Source organism: Meriones unguiculatus, chromosome 2 (assembly GCF_030254825.1).
Source record: "Meriones unguiculatus strain TT.TT164.6M chromosome 2, Bangor_MerUng_6.1, whole genome shotgun sequence".
NCBI lineage: Eukaryota > Metazoa > Chordata > Mammalia > Rodentia > Muridae > Meriones > Meriones unguiculatus.
This window is the reverse complement of record NC_083350.1, coordinates 166,881,274-166,899,410: the sequence shown is the minus strand read 5'-3', so window position 1 is coordinate 166,899,410 and position 18,137 is coordinate 166,881,274. Positions and strand designations below refer to the sequence as shown.

The 18,137-nt window shown below is 35.8% G+C and overlaps 1 protein-coding gene across 23 annotated transcripts in view; it reads right to left on the bottom strand.

The window, feature by feature from the left end:
- Window positions 1–478: 478 nt before the first annotated feature.
- Mbnl1 (muscleblind like splicing regulator 1) overlaps window positions 479–18,137 on the bottom strand; it is a 171,419-nt gene continuing 153,760 nt past the window's right edge. For 10 of the 23 annotated variants that reach the window (XM_060378363.1, XM_060378380.1, XM_060378379.1 and 7 more), the window contains 7 exons: window positions 17,710–17,967; window positions 16,544–16,597; window positions 15,524–15,677; window positions 9,275–9,310; window positions 8,499–8,593; window positions 5,514–5,588; window positions 479–3,836 (listed from right to left, as the gene is read on the bottom strand). In XM_060378363.1, the coding sequence (XP_060234346.1) occupies window positions 5,532–5,588; window positions 8,499–8,593; window positions 9,275–9,310; window positions 15,524–15,677; window positions 16,544–16,597; window positions 17,710–17,967 (654 nt within the window). In that variant the 3' untranslated portion in view covers window positions 479–3,836; window positions 5,514–5,531. Of the gene's footprint in view, window positions 3,837–5,513; window positions 5,589–8,498; window positions 8,594–9,274; window positions 9,311–14,813; window positions 15,233–15,523; window positions 15,678–16,543; window positions 16,598–17,709; window positions 17,968–18,137 lie in introns of those variants that run through there. The other 13 variants (XM_060378364.1, XM_060378369.1, XM_060378371.1 and 10 more) reach the window with 8 other exon arrangements.

Here is an 18,137-nt window from a genome sequence, read left to right as displayed (position 1 = left end):
ATACACCAAGGAGTTACGCAGGGCGTGGCTCAGCCAGCTGGGTAACCTCTGTGCCCTTCTGAATGAAGCACGACCACTTATCTTATTGATGAAACAGTCTCTTGCACTGTCTGACTATCAGTGCTAGACAACTGGATGAGCCAAGCAAATTATATTTCTTTAACAAAAAGATCAAGAATTGGAAATCCTTTTTTTTTTTTTTTTTAATTTGCACATATTTTCCTCATACACCACTTAAAGTATTTCAGCATTCCTGGGAAAGAGGGCTGAGGTGTTTTTTAGGAAGCTCTGGGCAAATACCATTTATACTGTTCGTTTAGATTCTCAGTATCAAGAGATGAATGTTAGAAAGCATTAACTGCCTTTGTTATAGTCACTTAAAACCAAACAACTTATACAGGACTATGTTCATAAAAATTTACAAAGTGACAGGAAAGTCACAGAAATAATTTACTACTCAATCGCAAATACACAAATATACTTAAGAAAGAGAAGTTTTATTAGGGCAATTTCACTTTATTTTTCCATACAGCAAAGTCAACTACTGCAGTAATAATAAAATAAGCATAAAACAAATTGCAGCCCTAGACAAAATACATAATTTTAAGCAACTACAAGCAGAAAGTAAGTTGTGATTACATAATAGTAAAACCAAGCACATTGTCCTTTCAGCAGATGAAAGTGGTTGGGTTGCTGATAAGTGCAACATCAGTAGCCAGCTGGAGTGGAGGCTGGGCAACCAAGTCATTGAACAAGTGGCCATTGTCACATTTGGCTCTTTTGAGTGCTTCTGAGTTGAAAATTAAAAGTGAAATTTGAATTTCTTTTTTCACCTGCGGAAAGAACAAGATCTACAGCAATTAAAAAACAATCACATAACAACTACAGGTGTGCCGTTTGGTTTGCCTGTTTATGGTTTAAATTTTGTGAAAGTCAATACTTGTTTTGAAGATTTTGAACAATAAACCATTGAAATTGGCAGAAATTGATTTGAATAATATATGTCCTTAGCATAGTTCTTTCTCTCTTTTTTTTTTTTTTGTTGAAGTTTTAAACATGCAGTAGTTTTGAAAACAATGTAAGGAATATCTGATCCATGATTTCACCTTAATGGCTGAAGTACCTGCTATTTTTGGTAATGATCTTCAGGCAGATTTGGCCCAGTGGAGCTTTGTCAGTCATGAGATCTCGGAAGGATGGCAAATCTTTCCAGCTGAAAAATCCTGGCAAACTACAAGCTGTCCACAAAAAGCAAAGCAACGTGTCTGAAGGGTGGGGAGTGCTAACTCTGTGCCACTTTCGCAAGCAGTTTTGCTCAGTCTGTCATTTCATTAGCCTTAACAAAACTCCTTGTAATTATAGACGTTTTTATTCAAAATAAGATCTTGCTATTATACAGGTTTCTCTCTTTTGACTATATACAGAAGTGCAAAAAGTCAACCTTCTCTCTAGACTTCCCAACATGCTAAATTGCAGCATCATCAACCCTCAAGAGTTTGCACACACGCTAAAATTCTCATTACGTAAACTTTGAGTATTTGGATTATCAACAAAAAGTCCCTTGTTCTATTTATTGATTATGCAGCTTATTTATAACAAGGCCTGATATTCAGGGATTTCAAAAATATTAAACAATACTTTAACATTTGAAATGGATACAGTAGAAAATAAATTTTATTCTAATATCTAGGATCTAGATCTTCTCATAATAACTAATTACAAACAAAATAAATCATCAAAATATTACTCAATTGTCTGCCAGGATTGTTGCCATAGCAACAACTTAACTTCTTACTTAGCAATGATTATATATTTATAAGATATCCATATAAAAGATCTTTGTTCTTTTAATGAAAACTAGACAAGAACAATGACTGACATTCTTATACTGTAATATTAAATCAGTAAAATATAAATCATTTAGTTAACAATAATACGGATATTCATATGACACTACATGTAATTTAAAACTGAGTATGTTATGAAGAAAAAACTACTTTAACTTTTTTTGTATTTTGAAAAATTCATTGGTAAAATCTAATAAAACAAGAGTCTATAAACTGAAATGGTATTCAATTGTTAATAGAAAATGAAAATCTAATAAATGTAGGAAATGAAAAACTACATTTTAACAAGAAAAATAAGTAATATTCTATAATGTAACTAACTACAATAACATGTGAAGTCACCATTACTCTCTTAACACGATTGAAATTACATTGGTATGGGTTCCAACCCGTAATGTAATAATCTAAGGCTTTAATAGATGTACAGTACAATCAGTAAAATCAACACATCAGTCTTATATTAGAAAGCATCTCTCTCAAGCATAAAAACTTGCAGTAAACTTGGAAGTATGGAAAGTTCTATAACAGAACTCTCACTTCTCCCATTCCACACTAGAACTGCCAGTCACCTGGCCCCTACTCAGCGACTTTTAGAACTGCTGAACAGAGCAAAAATATCCTTTACTAGCTGCAACATCCAAACCACAAAAAGGGGGAATTCCTTTGGATGAATCCATTCTTAAAAACTGAATGCACATCTATTTTTAAAATTTTTTTTAAAAGGCTTTCTAAGGCTATAAGCAGTTAATCTGAACAAAAGAATCACATATAAAATTCACCCATGTACTTAACCCACCCAATTACTAGGTTAATTAAACATTTCCCATTTTCATATTTTGGTTTATCATGCATCTGATGACAGTGCTGTTCTCTTTGTTTAGAGTCACTATTTTGAATGTGACTGTGATGAAGCATTTAAGCAAACGTGAAACCATTTCTGCAAAGCATTTATAGTCTTTTGACTTTTGACAGAGGCTATAAATAGAAGCAAAATAATTTCCTCAAATATTTTTTGTTATTGTGTCTCAGAAATGGCATATCCCTTTTGAATAACATGTTATATAGTAGAGTATGCATAAATATTACACTACAATGCATTAAAATAATTTTATATATCTATTATATATAGCTCCAGTATGTGGAAGTTTATCTGTATTGAGTTTGTTGTGCCGTCTATTGTTACTGTAGAGTTAAATTGGCCATTTCTGAGACAGCTTTGGTTTCAAAAACAAAAAAGAAAAAGAAAAGAATGGTGCCCTTTGATTGATTAGTACTAGCAAATAAGCAACAAAATGTGGCTCTGAAAACAATAACACTGAAGAAATAATACTCTAATTTGATGTACAGTCTATGGCACTTCATGAGAATCCTTAACAACATGGTACTTAAAGCCATGATGTGCTTTAAAATATACACAGTTGTGGTTTTGCTTGGCACATTCATCTCTGTCAGATCCCTCCCTCACCATGTCTTACAATCTATTACAGTAAAAATATTACTTTTAAACAAAAATGACTGTGCATGCGCGCTCTCGGCTCTAATGGCGGCTTTAAATACAAGGTGCACCTTTGTTACTTGTAAACCTTGAAAGAAATAAACTTATTTTTAAAAAATTATATCTTGGTCTACAGACGTACCAATACATAATAGAATCATGGTTACACCATAGTCTGTCTTTTCAAGATGGCATGAATATATAGGAAACTAATTATGTATGCATATTTTAATGCATAACTCTGTGCTACAAAAGAAAGACAATGTTTTAGATAGGAATATCACCTCAGCACAAATATCAATTGAATGTACAAAGTGTGTAGGCGACAGTGTGCAGCAGGTTCTCATGTTGTCTTTTCTTCTGGTTAACATGCAATACGTGGATGTCTTGTGGCTGAGGGATTTCTGTGTGTGTTGCTTGACGGTATATACAATATGGCTAATGACGTCGTCCTTACTCTAACCAAGCACACTGTCCTTTTCTTTTTGTATGATCTAGAATGGAAAAAGAGATGGTTTTTTCAAAACATGTAATCATTTAAAACATATTTTAATGTATCGCAATAATCATATAACACATGCATGCATATACACACATACTGACACATAGATAACATGCTGACAGAACCTCCTTCTAAACTTATAACCAACCAAAGTAATGTTCTTATTCCATGCACTTGACCAACTATGAAGAAACTGCTTTTTTTATACACCCCTCACCCCTTCTGAGACTGTGCAGCCTGCCTATGCTGGAGCATGCTGGCCTTGCTGGCCTTGAACTCACAGAATTTCACTCATTTTTTTTGGCCAGGAACAGGAATTAATGGTGTGGACCATCACACCTGGCCAGAGCTGCTTTGAAAGAACTTACAAAATGGACAAAAATCAACTTTAATAATTGTTAACTCCAATATATATTTGACAGGGCTCCTCAGTCTCAGTCCATTTCTTCTTTCAGTGGCTCTGAAACTTTGTCCACCTTTCTCTCTGCTCTGGAATCTACCTGTGTCTGGCTCTTGCTATGAATTCTCATCACTTGGTTTTGTCCCACCACTGCAGAGCCAGCTTGCGTCTGTCCCTTCTTCAAGATTTTTACTCTTCCCTTTCACATAACACCTTCACTGTCCAAATGCCTTCTTTTATGACTCCTGAGAAGAGGTGCTCCCATACCCCGCCTCAAAGGAAGCTCATTCAAAGCTCTCTTAGTGCACAGTTCTGAGATCATTTGCATCATGACAGCACCAACATGGTACCTAACACAAAGCAATGCCAAAACCTTTCTTGCAAATATGTCAAGCAAACAAATGCATAAAAGGAAGCAACAGAGAACCAATCAGCCTACTGACCAGACTGAGTTTTAAATAGCACTTTGTAAATATAAAAATAGAGGTACTTGTCATGTTTCTAAGCACATGATCTAACATAAGTTTGTATTTGTTAAATAACTATGTCCTCTAGGGATGAAAAACAGCCTACTCTGAAGGTATTGACAACAGTGTTACAGAAAGCAAACACAAGACTCAAGCCCATGTGAGCAACAGCAGCAACTTTAGAATCCTATTATTACTAACAGTTATGAAGTGCTAACTATTCAGTAAATAATGTTTCCACATGTATGTAAGTGCCTATATATATATGTGTATGTATATACATACATACATATACGTGTAATTATTTAAGAGTTGGACACACTGTTTCCTATTGATCTTGTATACAGTGAAACAAGAGATGCGTTGGATATATATTATCATATAGGAACGAGTGAAATAATACTTAAAATAAAATTAATAACTTATGCCCAGAGTTCCAAAACACTGCCTATGAGCCAAATCTAGTCCACTGTCTATTTTGAAAACAAGAGTTTTCTTGAGGTATAGCCACATCCACTTATTTATATATTCTTTTACTGCTTGGACACTGAAGTGGGAGAACTACAGCAGAAACTGAATTTCCCATACATCCAAAAAATAGCAGGTCTGTGGTCCTTTAAGATAAGTTCATCAAATCCTAACTCATGTCTCCTAACTACCTCTATTATATTTATTCATACCTGTATTTATTTGTAAAATAAAATTTAAAAACCCAAAATACACTATGCTTCAATATTATGTATTTTACATGTTAACATATTCCAACAACAAACTAAGTGATTATAATGTGTAATAAACTTACTGTTTTATGACGACAGCTCTACATCTGGGTAACGTACTTGTGGCTAGTCAGATGTTCGGCAGATATTATGGGTATCTAGCAAATAAAAAATTATTTAATGAATGATCCATGCAAGCAAGCCAATCACCAAGAGATGAAAACGTCTTAATATCCAATTTATAAAAACAGTGAGATTCAGCTGTGAAGTGACAGCCCTCATCTGGTCAACATGACATTAAGTTAATGTAAATGCAAATGCCAGAGGAGCAGCTCACTGCATGTAATCTTCATGTTAAATACTATTCTACAGATGTTACCAATACTTCGGAAGTAAGAGAAGTACAGCTACCAAAACTTCATGCAGAGCAGTTACTAAAAGAAGCCCTTTTTGTTGGCCTACACACACACGCACACACACACACCCTTATGGTTTCAAATATGTAGCAACGATACTGAAATCTAGAGTAAAAAATGTCTTGCCTAATTTTGTGCAACCAAATTTCTAACATTTCATTCAGATCATAGTGTTTAATGTTTTCCCCAAATTAAGTATACCAGGTTGTAATTATAAAATCGTAATTCAGAAATAACTGAGAAAGAGAATAGCTTTGCTCCTGATCAGACTTTTAGAATCCCTACTATACATCTCATTGCATTTTAAGTAGGCACTTAAAGAACTTGGGAAAAAATACAATGAGAAACTGGTACGGAGGCTACTTTTTTTTTTCTTTTTTTTTTTTATAATCACAAAAGCCCAAGAAATGAAACTTCTGACTTGATTCTTCTGCAACCTCAGATCAAAGGCTGCTAAGTGGGAGAGGCAGACCCTGTCTGAGGGCAGCAGAGGCCTGAAGACACTGGCTCTAACAGCACTGATTTGTTTCCTGGTTGTGTGAACCTAAGTAAATCAACTGCTGACTGTGTTTAAACTTATTCTGTACAGTGACACTAAGTCCTTTTCAGAAAGTCTGTTGGGGTAACAATGAACTCACGTACATGAAGGCTTTCGTTGTTATATTTAAATGTCCTAGATTATCTCAATCTACTGAAAACTATAATTCACTATGTCCCTTTTAATTGTCATTTCTTAGCTGACATTTTAAACAGTTTTACAGCATTGGCAAGTGGCACAAAGATGTGCTCTGAGCATAACGAAGCTTCTCATACCATTGTTCCTGCTGCTGCAGGACAGGATGTTGCACCCAACAGTGTGGAAACATCAATGATGGGGCTGTCGAAACATACCAAGGACCTTCAACACCACTTGATGCAGATGAAGGGCCAGCTATAGACTTCTGCATGCATGCAGGCTGCATGTTGTGGCATGAGCTATTTCCAGCATTGCTAATGTACTGTAGGCATATACATATGTATGTATATGTAGATATAATATATGTGTGGGTATATATATATATATCCATTCCCTTTTCTTTGTTTGTAAAATAGTAATAGTATGAAGATCCAGGAATTATGCATGAAATGGTCACAGCACAATGCAAGAAGTAAAGTGTCCCCTACAACCCAAGTGGCCAAGGGCATGTTGAATTTGCTTTGATAGATTTGTGCTTACACCAGCAATTCTATAGTCATATAGGGTACACAGACGGGCCTCCAGCTTCACTGGTGCACCGTAAAAACACTTCACTGAATCCACTGATATTTCTGCCAAACAAACTATCATGCCACATATGCACACGCTTGCATTCTTGTAAATGAGTCTTTTTTGTCTGCACAAATCCAAGGGTATTTTAGTAAGTCTGAAAAACCAATGATTTTTTTTTTTTTTTTGGTCAGGAAATATTAAACTATGTCTGAAAATTAAAATTAAATCCCCTTAACATTATACTCTTGCAAGTTATCTTAATAGCTGAAAGTTCATCAACAAAAGAGGATATAGTGAAACAAAGTGTATGTTCCTCACAGTAGTAACTGTTTGTCTGCTTGTTCCAAGGCACTACGCTGAGGCCCATCTGACAAGGGTTCTTTCTAGTCTCACTAGGCTCCATCCAGCCACAGACACTGGGATGCTGAACCTGGTTTAGTGCCTTTCACACATTTCTAACCCCACTGAACTGTGCCTTCATAGCAGGCATGTTTGCATATTCAAGGCCAGATTTATTCCTGGAATGTGAGCTTAATGAATCCAGAGCTGGAAAGTATTTTCTTTAATTTTTTTTTTTTTTTCAGAAAATGCTGGTGGGAGTAATGTCATTTTTGAATTCTAAATATCTTAAGTGACCATTTTACTTTAAATAGTCCATTCTCGTCCTTATAATTTAAATTTAAGTAAGCCCATCTGCTTGAAAGAATTCTGCATGCTTTTTTATCTTTCATATTTTAACCGAGCACAGGGTAACTGTCATTTATCATACATGATTCCTGATTTTCTTTCCTAAATTTCCACCATTTATACAGGTTAACTGTAGAAATGAGAGCATATAATTTCTTTTTTCATTGAAATCAGCAAAAAATCAAAGCTGAGGGATGTTGTATTAATTTTAATAATCAATATGCTTATCAAAGGTTATAATGTAGAAATTTTATAACAAACTATTTACAAGAGTGGTCATTTGTGGCATAGAAATGCATTTCTTTTTCATTAAGAATTTAGGATAGAACTGAGAAACTATGTATCAGTTTGTTTTAATAGTAACCTCTGTAATTGCTTCCATTTTGGTTGGCCAATAAACTTATACAATTACTTAAGAAAAATGAGAATTGCTTGTGTAAATACCAGTTTAGTAGCTTCAGAAACAGAGCTGCGACAACTTTGGAGCACTCATAAAAAATGGCATAAAAGCAATCTGCTGCTAGTAATAGAGAGAATGTGTAGGCCAACAAGAGGTATCTTTGAAACCCCATGCTCATCAAAGCACCCTCTACAGCTCTCACGTACACACAAATCCCACTGAGCACAACGGGAGATCCATGTGCTAACGTTAAGGCTGTTGGACTGGGCCCTACCGAGAGTTGGTTTTTAAGAAACAAAGCTGTAAATGAGCAAACCTGGTTGGCTGTGGCTGTTGCAGCGAAGGGAACACTTGTGGCAGATGTTGTTGCTGCGGACACAGTGGCTGGCGTAGCACCGTGCACCATGGGAACTTTCGGAGGGAAAATCAAATAAGCAAACATACAGAAGAGTGTAGCAATATGGAAACCATGGCAACATGGAGGAGATCATTGGGCATGGTATTTATCATAGCAAGAAGCCATGTGATAGGACATCATCACCAGCGAGTGACATGCAATCACAGCGCAAAGCAGGACAACATTCCAAGGAGAGAAGGGGAGGGAGGGATGAAAGAGAAAAAAAAAGGGGGAAAAAAAGCTTGTTACCATTAAATCAAGAAAATTGACACAAACAGGCTTAATTTGCTAAGTTAAAAAACAAGAATTTTATATAGTGTTTATAGACATTAAAATATAAATAAAATACAGGTATTTACTTTGTACAGTTATCCATTTGAATAAAAGTTCTTTTTTATTATTCACTATTATAAAAATATACAATCATTACTTTTAAGAGATAGACTTGTTTTTATATACCAGAACTCATAGTCCAATCAAAATCCACTAATAGTGACTAAAGGAAACTTGTGTGGAAAGAAAACATTTATGTGGGGCCATGTCAATTAAATAGAAAATGGCATTTAATTGACAGGTGTTAGTAAAAAGGAAATGGACTTGCCCAATAGATAAAAGTTAAACTTAGCAGTGGATTTTGAGGGGCTGTGAGATGCACCATAGGTTTAAGATAATCAAGAAACAAAGCTGGCACCTACCAACACTTGTAGCGGGTGTCATGCACAATATTGAGCCTGCCCATCATGCATTGCAACAGGAAGGTGGATTTGAAAAGGGAAAAGAATTAAAACATCCCATCACACGTGTAATTAGGAAATTCATTTGAACAAAGAAGAAAAATTGTTATTATGGGAACAGTGGCATGTAACTGTCAGCACAATCAAACCATACAGTAGCATAGTGATCAGTTAGAACTAGTCCCAAGTGAAGAGTAAAAGCCAGTTTAACTGTGTGCTGGTACACTTTGTTTCTTTTAGCTGCTGCCTATAAATAGAGTAGGTTCAAGACAATTTTAACCTACTTAATTCCTTTCGAAGAAACTCTGTAATGTTTTGTTTTAATCCAGCCAAAAGCTAACTTACTGCTTTGCTACTTTCGAATCTGACACATGAATGCATTAATGTTTTCTGGATAATTAGAAATAGTATTTATTATTAAAATGCTAAAAAATTAAATGCATAGAACTGACTGGACAATGTAATGAGACAGAAACTCATTTTAACTCCCGGGCTTTGCTTCTCTGCTCAGTATTATAGCAACCATCCAGACACAAACGAGCTTGCAACCATCCAGGCACAAATCTGACTCAGAGGGCTATCACACAATAAATACACAGTATGCAAAAAAGTGAAAATTCTTCATTTCTTCAGTATAGAGCTCAAATGCAGAAACAGCATTGAGGGGGAGCATCATCTCTTAAGAATCTCAAATGAGTTTACCTGGAGGCATCTGGCAAAAAAGACTGATTTTCACTGCCAGACTCTCAGACTTCTTAGAATAGCCATTGTTTACAAAAACTCAAAGGCAAGAATTTGCTAATTAGACTTCAATTATCTCCTGAGTGGGAGATAATGAGGATGTGCATGTCCAATGTGTGGCATTAGTCCTGATGTCCGCAGTGGTCTGAATGTGAGAACTAAATACAAAGGCCACATTCACATATGGAGAACCTGTTCTCTCTACAAGATTATTTTAGATTTTTATGTTTTGAAATATAAAATGATTTTATATTTCTATCTAAATCTCCGAATCTTGGCACAACCTGTTTAAATACTAGCAGCATCTGGGATGAACATTTGTTAGAAAAATATCTGCCAACTGAGTCTCGTCAGAGATGGAGATGGTTTTACACAACAAACTGCCATTGAGAAACATAACTGAAATGCAGATTACTCAACTGGCATTGCTGTCACATCTGCAGTTCATCTGTTATCAGAATGACACTTTGAGTAATAGATCTAGGCAAGCAAACTAACATTCTATAGGGAGGCATTATTTAAGACATTTGAGTAACTGTAATTTTTTACCACTACTATATAAAGACTTGTGAAGGGCAACAAGAACAATGAAACAGACCAATAACAAAGAATATAATTTAAGACAAACAGAGCAAGCAAAACTTAATACTGGGCCTAGATTTTGTGAAAACACTACCTTCTAGGGCCAGAGGATTGGGAAAGAAAATGCCAAAAGGTAAATGAAGGAGTACAGTGTGCTATATCAGGAACATGAGTGCCAGTTTAAGTATCCAAGCTCCAGGTTTTAAATTTAGCACTATGCTACAGTTTACCTACAATAGTCATTCTTTCATGTGTAACTGAGCCTGCATGTGCTGGAGGTGAGCCGACTTTAGATACTTTCCTAAAACTGAAGCTTTAAGCTTTCATAACTGAATTTTTGATTTGGTTATCATCCTCATTATCATTGTAACCAATGCACACAGCTTCAAAAGGGATTGGTAGCAAATAAACACAAGGCAGCGATGAAGAGACTAGCTGGGGTGCAGTAACTCACAAGTATGAACACAGTGCTGTAGGACCCTCTTACCAAAACCGAAAACCATTTTTGAAATGACTATAATATTCTTTACTTTCAATGGGTTAATTTACCAATGATGCACAAATAGTCAATTTAAATTTTCCCTCGGTTTTCAGCACAAGATAAGACATAAGTGAATGTATTTATCAATTCCCAGTTTCCTACAAAGATATTTGCACGGCAGAATGATGTGGTTCTGAGAAATGCATCCCTGTAATTACATTACTTTTTAAATTAAAATTTAAATTATCTGTGTGAGTATAAAAATAGAATTACAATTAATAAATGAAATAAAGGTATAGTTAATATTATATTAAGGAGAAAAATAAATGGAAGAGAGAAAAATGTTATAATTAGAGATCTGCTTGGGATTTCTATTTAATAATTTTTGCTTGTTTATACAAAGCTAATTTGAGGTATCCTAAAAATAATGAATATTGTTTTATTACTTAAAACTTGCAGTCAATTAAACTGACAAAATTGATATTCAAATACATAATAGCTTTCTTATTTTCATTATTTATAAATATTCTAATATAAATTAATAAAGTTAAAATATTTATACTTGTGTTGATGATAACAAAAGTGACAGACTAGACAGCTTTGTGTTGTCTCTTTTATAAAAAGAGGACCCTCTTCCTGCCTCCTTGGTCTAGATGTCTACACCACATTTAATACTTTCCTGTCCTTTTCTTTATACCTGGTAGGATTGTATATGCACCAACATAATGGTTGCCACAAGTAAACTAGCTTAGCTCTTTGGTTGAGAGAATGCTTCCAATGAAGGCATAAATGTAACGGAAAACTCAAAATGGAGGACAAAGCAAACCTGGGGAGCCATGGACTGTCAGGCTAGCCTTGCTCTTGGCACATACTCAAGGTACAGACTACATATTAGCACAGAAGCTCATTCGTGGGTACTCCTATTGAAGTCTTGCAAACATGTAAGGCTTATGGTGAAGGACGGGAACTGTATGAAAATGAGTATCTGAGAACCAGGGCTATATAGGGTAGAGGACAGAGGGAGAAAAATGTCAGAGAAGAGTCTCAGATTTTTCTCAGGAATGTTTTCTACTTCTTTCCAATGAAATTAGAACTTGTCTTCATTTATAGTCAAGACAAAAACAAACAAATAAACAAATAAAAAAACAACCCAATAAATAATCAGTGTCAATGCACATCTTCTTTCTGACATATCAAAGGGGTGAAATCCATTCCTGTAATATCAATGGGCCCTAGATCTCACCAGGTCTGTGTTAGTAATCAGCTTAGTTCTGAAGAGTAAATGTATAACAAGAAACTGTAGCTAAAATTGAAAATCAAAAAAGAACAACAACAACAAAAAATCTCACTGAACTTAATAAAATATTTATGTTTACTAGATTTTTAAGTAAGATATAGGGCATAGAAGAGTTGTGGAGTTTGGTGATCTATAAGAGCTGTTTTGTTAAATTCTTTTTAATGTAGTTATATAACAAGCCTGGCTCCCCTAGACTTGAGTTCAAGTTCTGCTAAGCCTTAAGAGCCATGTAACTTGATGACAAGTTCCTAGACTTCACTAGGCCCCATATTACTCACTGGTAACACAGAAAACCAACCCAAACTCTGGGTTTGAGAAAAAAAAGTAGAAAAGATGCCCATAAGGCGCTTGGCTAGCACAGCATTCCATTGAGTCATTATTCAACCAACAGTGGCTCTTTGGAATGAAACGGAAAATAAATAGGAAGGCTGCGGGGATGGAAACATGTGCCATACCTATTTCTGGATACTAGATTTCACCCTGAAGTCAGGAGTTTGGAATCTCTAGTGTCAATACTAGCGTACCACAGGGAATATAAACAATGCCTACTCAGTGAATAACAGGAAAGATGGATACAAAGAGAAAAGAAGGAGGTATGGAAAGAGAAGATAGGCAGCTAAATGCAGAATGATAGACAGACACACACACGGGTGGTTATTCATTTAAATAAATAGATGCTACAATATCCAATTCTGTTCTTACATCTTAGCAAGTTGGCCAGCTTGACACCAATCCCCGATTCTCTGTCAATAACCTAGTTCCTATATATGTAGTCTCCTGCTCTATATGGGCAAACTGGGCTTCACTTTAATTTCAATGAAACAGACTCACATCTCTAAAAACCCCAACTGTGAAAAGTACAGTTTATCTTAATTGTTATAATGTGATTAGGTAGAATGCTTCACTTATATGTAATTCTATAATTGGGTTGAATATGTGTGTGTGTGTGTGTGTGTGTGTGTATATATATATATATATATATATATATATATATATATATATACTATTAAAAGGTGTGGCCTTGTTGGAGTAGGGGTGGCCTTGCTGGAGGAAGTGTGTCACTGTGTGGGTGGGCTTAGAGGTCTTAGAAGCTCAAATCAGTTCCCTTCCTGCTGCCTATGAATCAAGATACAGAGCTCTCACCCCCTTCTCCAGCACCCCGTCTGCCTGCATGCCACCATGCTTTCTGCTATGATGAGAATGGCTAAACTTCTGAACTGTAAGCCAGCTCCAAATTAATTTTCTTTTTTTTCTAAGAGTAGCCACGGTCATGGTGTCTCTTCACAGCAATAGAAATCCTAACTAAGACAGAAGTAAATATATCTTAAAAATTTTAACTTATTTTCTGCACATTTTAAATTAACATCTTTCAGGAGTAGCAGGCAAGTGGTTCTGAGACATGGATACAGTTTTTCCCTAGCTTGAACCTTCATATTTTTCTTTATAAATAGACTAGAGGAATGTTAAAGGGTAAAACTGTCATAAAACCGTGGGTCACAGTATTATGCAATTGTTGGCTACACTGATTTAGGGAAGAATAAAATGTTTGAATATTGTTGAGAAGTTAATGCAAAAACCCACTAATAAGAGAGAGCATTTCAAGTTTCTTTATATAAAATATGGAAGAACATAATTTGTTTCATTTTTAAATTTTAAACAGGGAAACTATCACTTTCAAGATAATATTTATTCAATGGAAAAAACTGACAGAAACAAAAATTTAATTGCTTAAATATTCTAATAATCTCTTAAAACCTGGCCTAGGGATCTGGTTATGTAAAAGAGAGTGATTGCTGAAAATTGTAAAAATCTAGGGGCACTGAAACTTACAAAAAAAGGCAAAAAATATTAATTTCCGAAAGTCTCTCAACTGCCCTATTTAAGGAGAAGAACAATATCTTGTGCTTCAGTGTGAAAATTTCCCTAAGGGCAATGAACATGTTATAGATTAAAATGAATTAATTTGTATCCTAATACAGAGAAAGCCCAACTTGAACAATGTATTTCAGGAGTATAGCTATCATTTTATCCTGAGCATTTTAATGAAATATTTCAGCTAGCTGATTTATCCTACGTGTGAATGGCTAGTTTTCAGAATTGAACCATACAATATTGTATGGTTTATTTATTATATTGTTTCCCAGTAACTTCTAATATGAGCATAATGTATCAATTTGCTAATAAGTCAAAAATAAACTATCCAATTCTCTAATTCTACAGGAATGTGATACAGTAAATACTGTCACTACCACATAAGGTGCTAGATGTCTGATGCACATACTTAGCTATTAATTTACTAATTTATTAATAAATTATTTTATCATATATATTTATATTGTTCTTAAAATAAAATTAATAAAGAAAAAGATTAGCGAGTCTTGGTAATTAACTTCAAGATGGAAGATATAAATTTCTTTTTAATTATGGAATACATTAGGAATATTTAAATTGTAAATTTCTAGCCAACTAATGAGTTATTAGTGTTTTAAACTCTTAAATTTCTGTGAATAAGAGCATGTGCAAATGAACTGAAAATGCCGATGCATGACTCAGCACTAAACAGGAATACTAGGGGATGACAGAACATTAAAAATACAAACAACAAGGGAACTTAGTACTACTTCAGCGTCAGCACAAGGACAATTTTAGCAATGCATAATTAATATGAAGAGCACGTTTTAAGAGCTCTACGATGAATAAATTTCAACTGTTCATTTTGCCAACTAAAGGTTGAAAAATGTCAAAATTGAGTCATTTCATAAAATTGTGGAATCTTGAAGGCAAAGGGGTCTTACAGCAGGAGAGCATCATAACACAGCTTGACAAACACACAACAGTGTTGAGGAAAGAGAAAAAAAAAAGAGAATATTTCAATTCCAAATAGCAGAAACACCCAAAATATATAAAACATCTCTGTCTCAGTAAGCTTAAGTTTTGAGTTCACGAGGAAAGCCATGTGAGAACTGAGTGTGTGTCCCAGCTGACTAGCTTACCGTGCACCCTCTCTAGGACTAGCAGCTAGCCCGGGCTGCTGGTGCTCGCCTGCCTCAACCACACAGCCCCGTGTAGATCATGACTGAAGCATTCAATAGCAAATCCAAGCCCTTACCTGGTGGGAGAAACGCTGTATGCTGCTGTAACTGCATGTTGGCTAGAGCCTGTTGGTATTGGAAAATACCAGTGTTAAAGACTGCGGTGGCACCGTTGGTTTTTTCAAGAGCAGGCCTCTTTGGCAATGGGGGAAGTACAGCTTGAGGAATTCCCTGTTTAGCAAATGAGTATAAAAACAAATACCAGTAAAAAGAGAAAAAGAAAAAAGAAAAATCAGTTGTAGGCTAAAACTGTTAAGGGAGCACGAGCAAGCAAGCAGCAGAGCACTTAACTACCCAGGGGAAAAAATCCAGTCGACAAAACCAATTACAGAAATTAAGCAAGATAAAAGCTTTAAAGGAAGCATTACTTTGTCCACAACAAAAGCTCACTAGTAACGAGAGCACATGTTATAATGAGTAAGGTGTTTTATGTCCCATAATGCTTCAGGCTTTCTGTGAGAAGCCGTCGATTTGGGAAAGAAGGAAAGCTGCAGTGCGAGCTCCATGAGGACTGACGGGTAGAAGCACTGTTAATAGTTAACTGTAGAGTGGCTGGCCAAGGAAACCCCATCCTGCCAGCTCTGCCCTCCCAAACTGCTGACACATGCAAATGTCCCAGGACATGCAAACTCTTCTTAACTACTGCAGTATACATGTTAAAAAGAAAAGAATTCTATCACTAAAGCCATGCTAACCACACAGGTACATAAATATATAATGAAAACCACACTTTAATGTCCTCCAAGTATTTCATTAGAACGTTTTACAATGTACTTAAACTGAATGTGGGCTGCTGGGATTCCAGTCTTTCATTGTACCATTTCCTTCTATGTACGCATTTTAGGTCTTTCTGCTCATTTTTCAGGAAACCACACTCAGTTTTTCATTGTACTTAACCACTTTAAACAGGAAAGGATTATATATATTTTAATCGGTTAAAAAAAAAAAAAACAAAAAAAAAAAAACAAAAAACCAAAAAAAACCTTGTATCTACAATAAAGCTACATGCCAAGCTAAAAGGTGAAAGGTCATAGTACCAGGTCAAAGGTTGCCTCGAGGGGTCGCTTCAGTGATTTGACAGCCGACTGAGTCTTAATTAGCAGGCAGCGAGCACATGATGGCAATGGGCCAGTGGGGTTCAAGCGCATTAACATAAACAGCAAGCAGAGGTGCATCATGGGGGCAGCAGTGCATTTTGGGTAGGTGAGAAAAAACAAATAAAAAAACAAATCATCGGAATGCCATATACAACGAATAACAAGACTAAGCATGCACAATAAAGGCACTATTGAGTTGTTATTGGAGGATAACTCCTCTATGTAGTTAATTTCAAACAATACTCTAAAGAAAAAAAAAGGGTGGGTGGTGATAGAAAGAGAAAAGGAGAGAGTCTGCCTTCTGTATTTTTGCTCAAGTATCCATAAACAAACACAGATAAGACCTCTCTCATGATCATTTCACTGCGCTGTGATAATGATTTCTGTATAAATATTTAAATAAATTATATATTTATATTAAAAAAGGACAACCTAAAACAGCTAAGCCAAGAAGAAATGGATTCCTTAAACTCAGCTACTAGGTCACACTGAAGTTTATCTTAAGAAAACCATTTATTATCCATCCTAAATGATACATTGTTTTTAATCTCCTTGAGTACTGCTGCTTTTCTCCTTCCTGTGCAAAGGTTAGTCAAGATTTGGCACTTTAATCATCATGTTTATGCCACAGTAGGACTTCACACTATCCAGACAGCAGACTATTCAAAATGTTGCAGCTAATTTAAAAATAATTTCAATGAAGCCATTCTCCTAAATAGTTCCAGACTATGTTATCAGAAACAAGAAAAATGTGAAGACGGGCCTGGATGTGCAGAAGAACGCACTCAAGGTGAACAATGGCTGACTTGATGGTATACAGAAATTAGCGACTGGAAATGGCAGTGTTGTTAAATCAGAAAGGAGACAAATGGTTCTGTATGAAGCAGGAATTTCAGAAACCCTACATCCAGAAAATGACAGCCTTAGGGGTTAGGCTAAGAGGAGGAGCAATCTGAGCCACTGAGGAGTTACTGTGTGGGATACCTGAACAAACATATCTTCAGCAAAACATAAAAAAGAGGTTAATAGATGAATAGCTTGTAGTAGACAAATTGTTTAATATCTTTTTTGACTGCCAACAGGAGGGCACTTCTGTCTCTACTCACCATGGCAGCTGCAGTAGCTGCAGCCTGTGCTGCTGCAGCCTGGTTGACCTGGTATTGGGCAGCCTTGATCTTGGCTTGCAGGTGTGCAGGAGGATGGAAGTATTTGCACTTTTCCCGAGAGCATCTCCCTTTGATGTAATCCATGCAGACGGTAACTGTGTTGTCATTGGTGTCAATCATTGTGCTGTCAGCAGGATGCGCAAACCGACAATCATTTTCTCCTCGGTTGCAATTGCCACGCTGGTACTCTCGACACACCTATGAAGTCATCAAGTGCATGGGATTCAGTCAACATGAGACAGCCAACAGGTAAAGAAAACAGTAATTCAGCTATGCTGACTGATGACCAACGGTGTATGTAGAGGGTAAAGGGCAAACTAAAGCAATGTGGCAGCATCATTCAGCACTGCTTAGTATTCAAATATTAG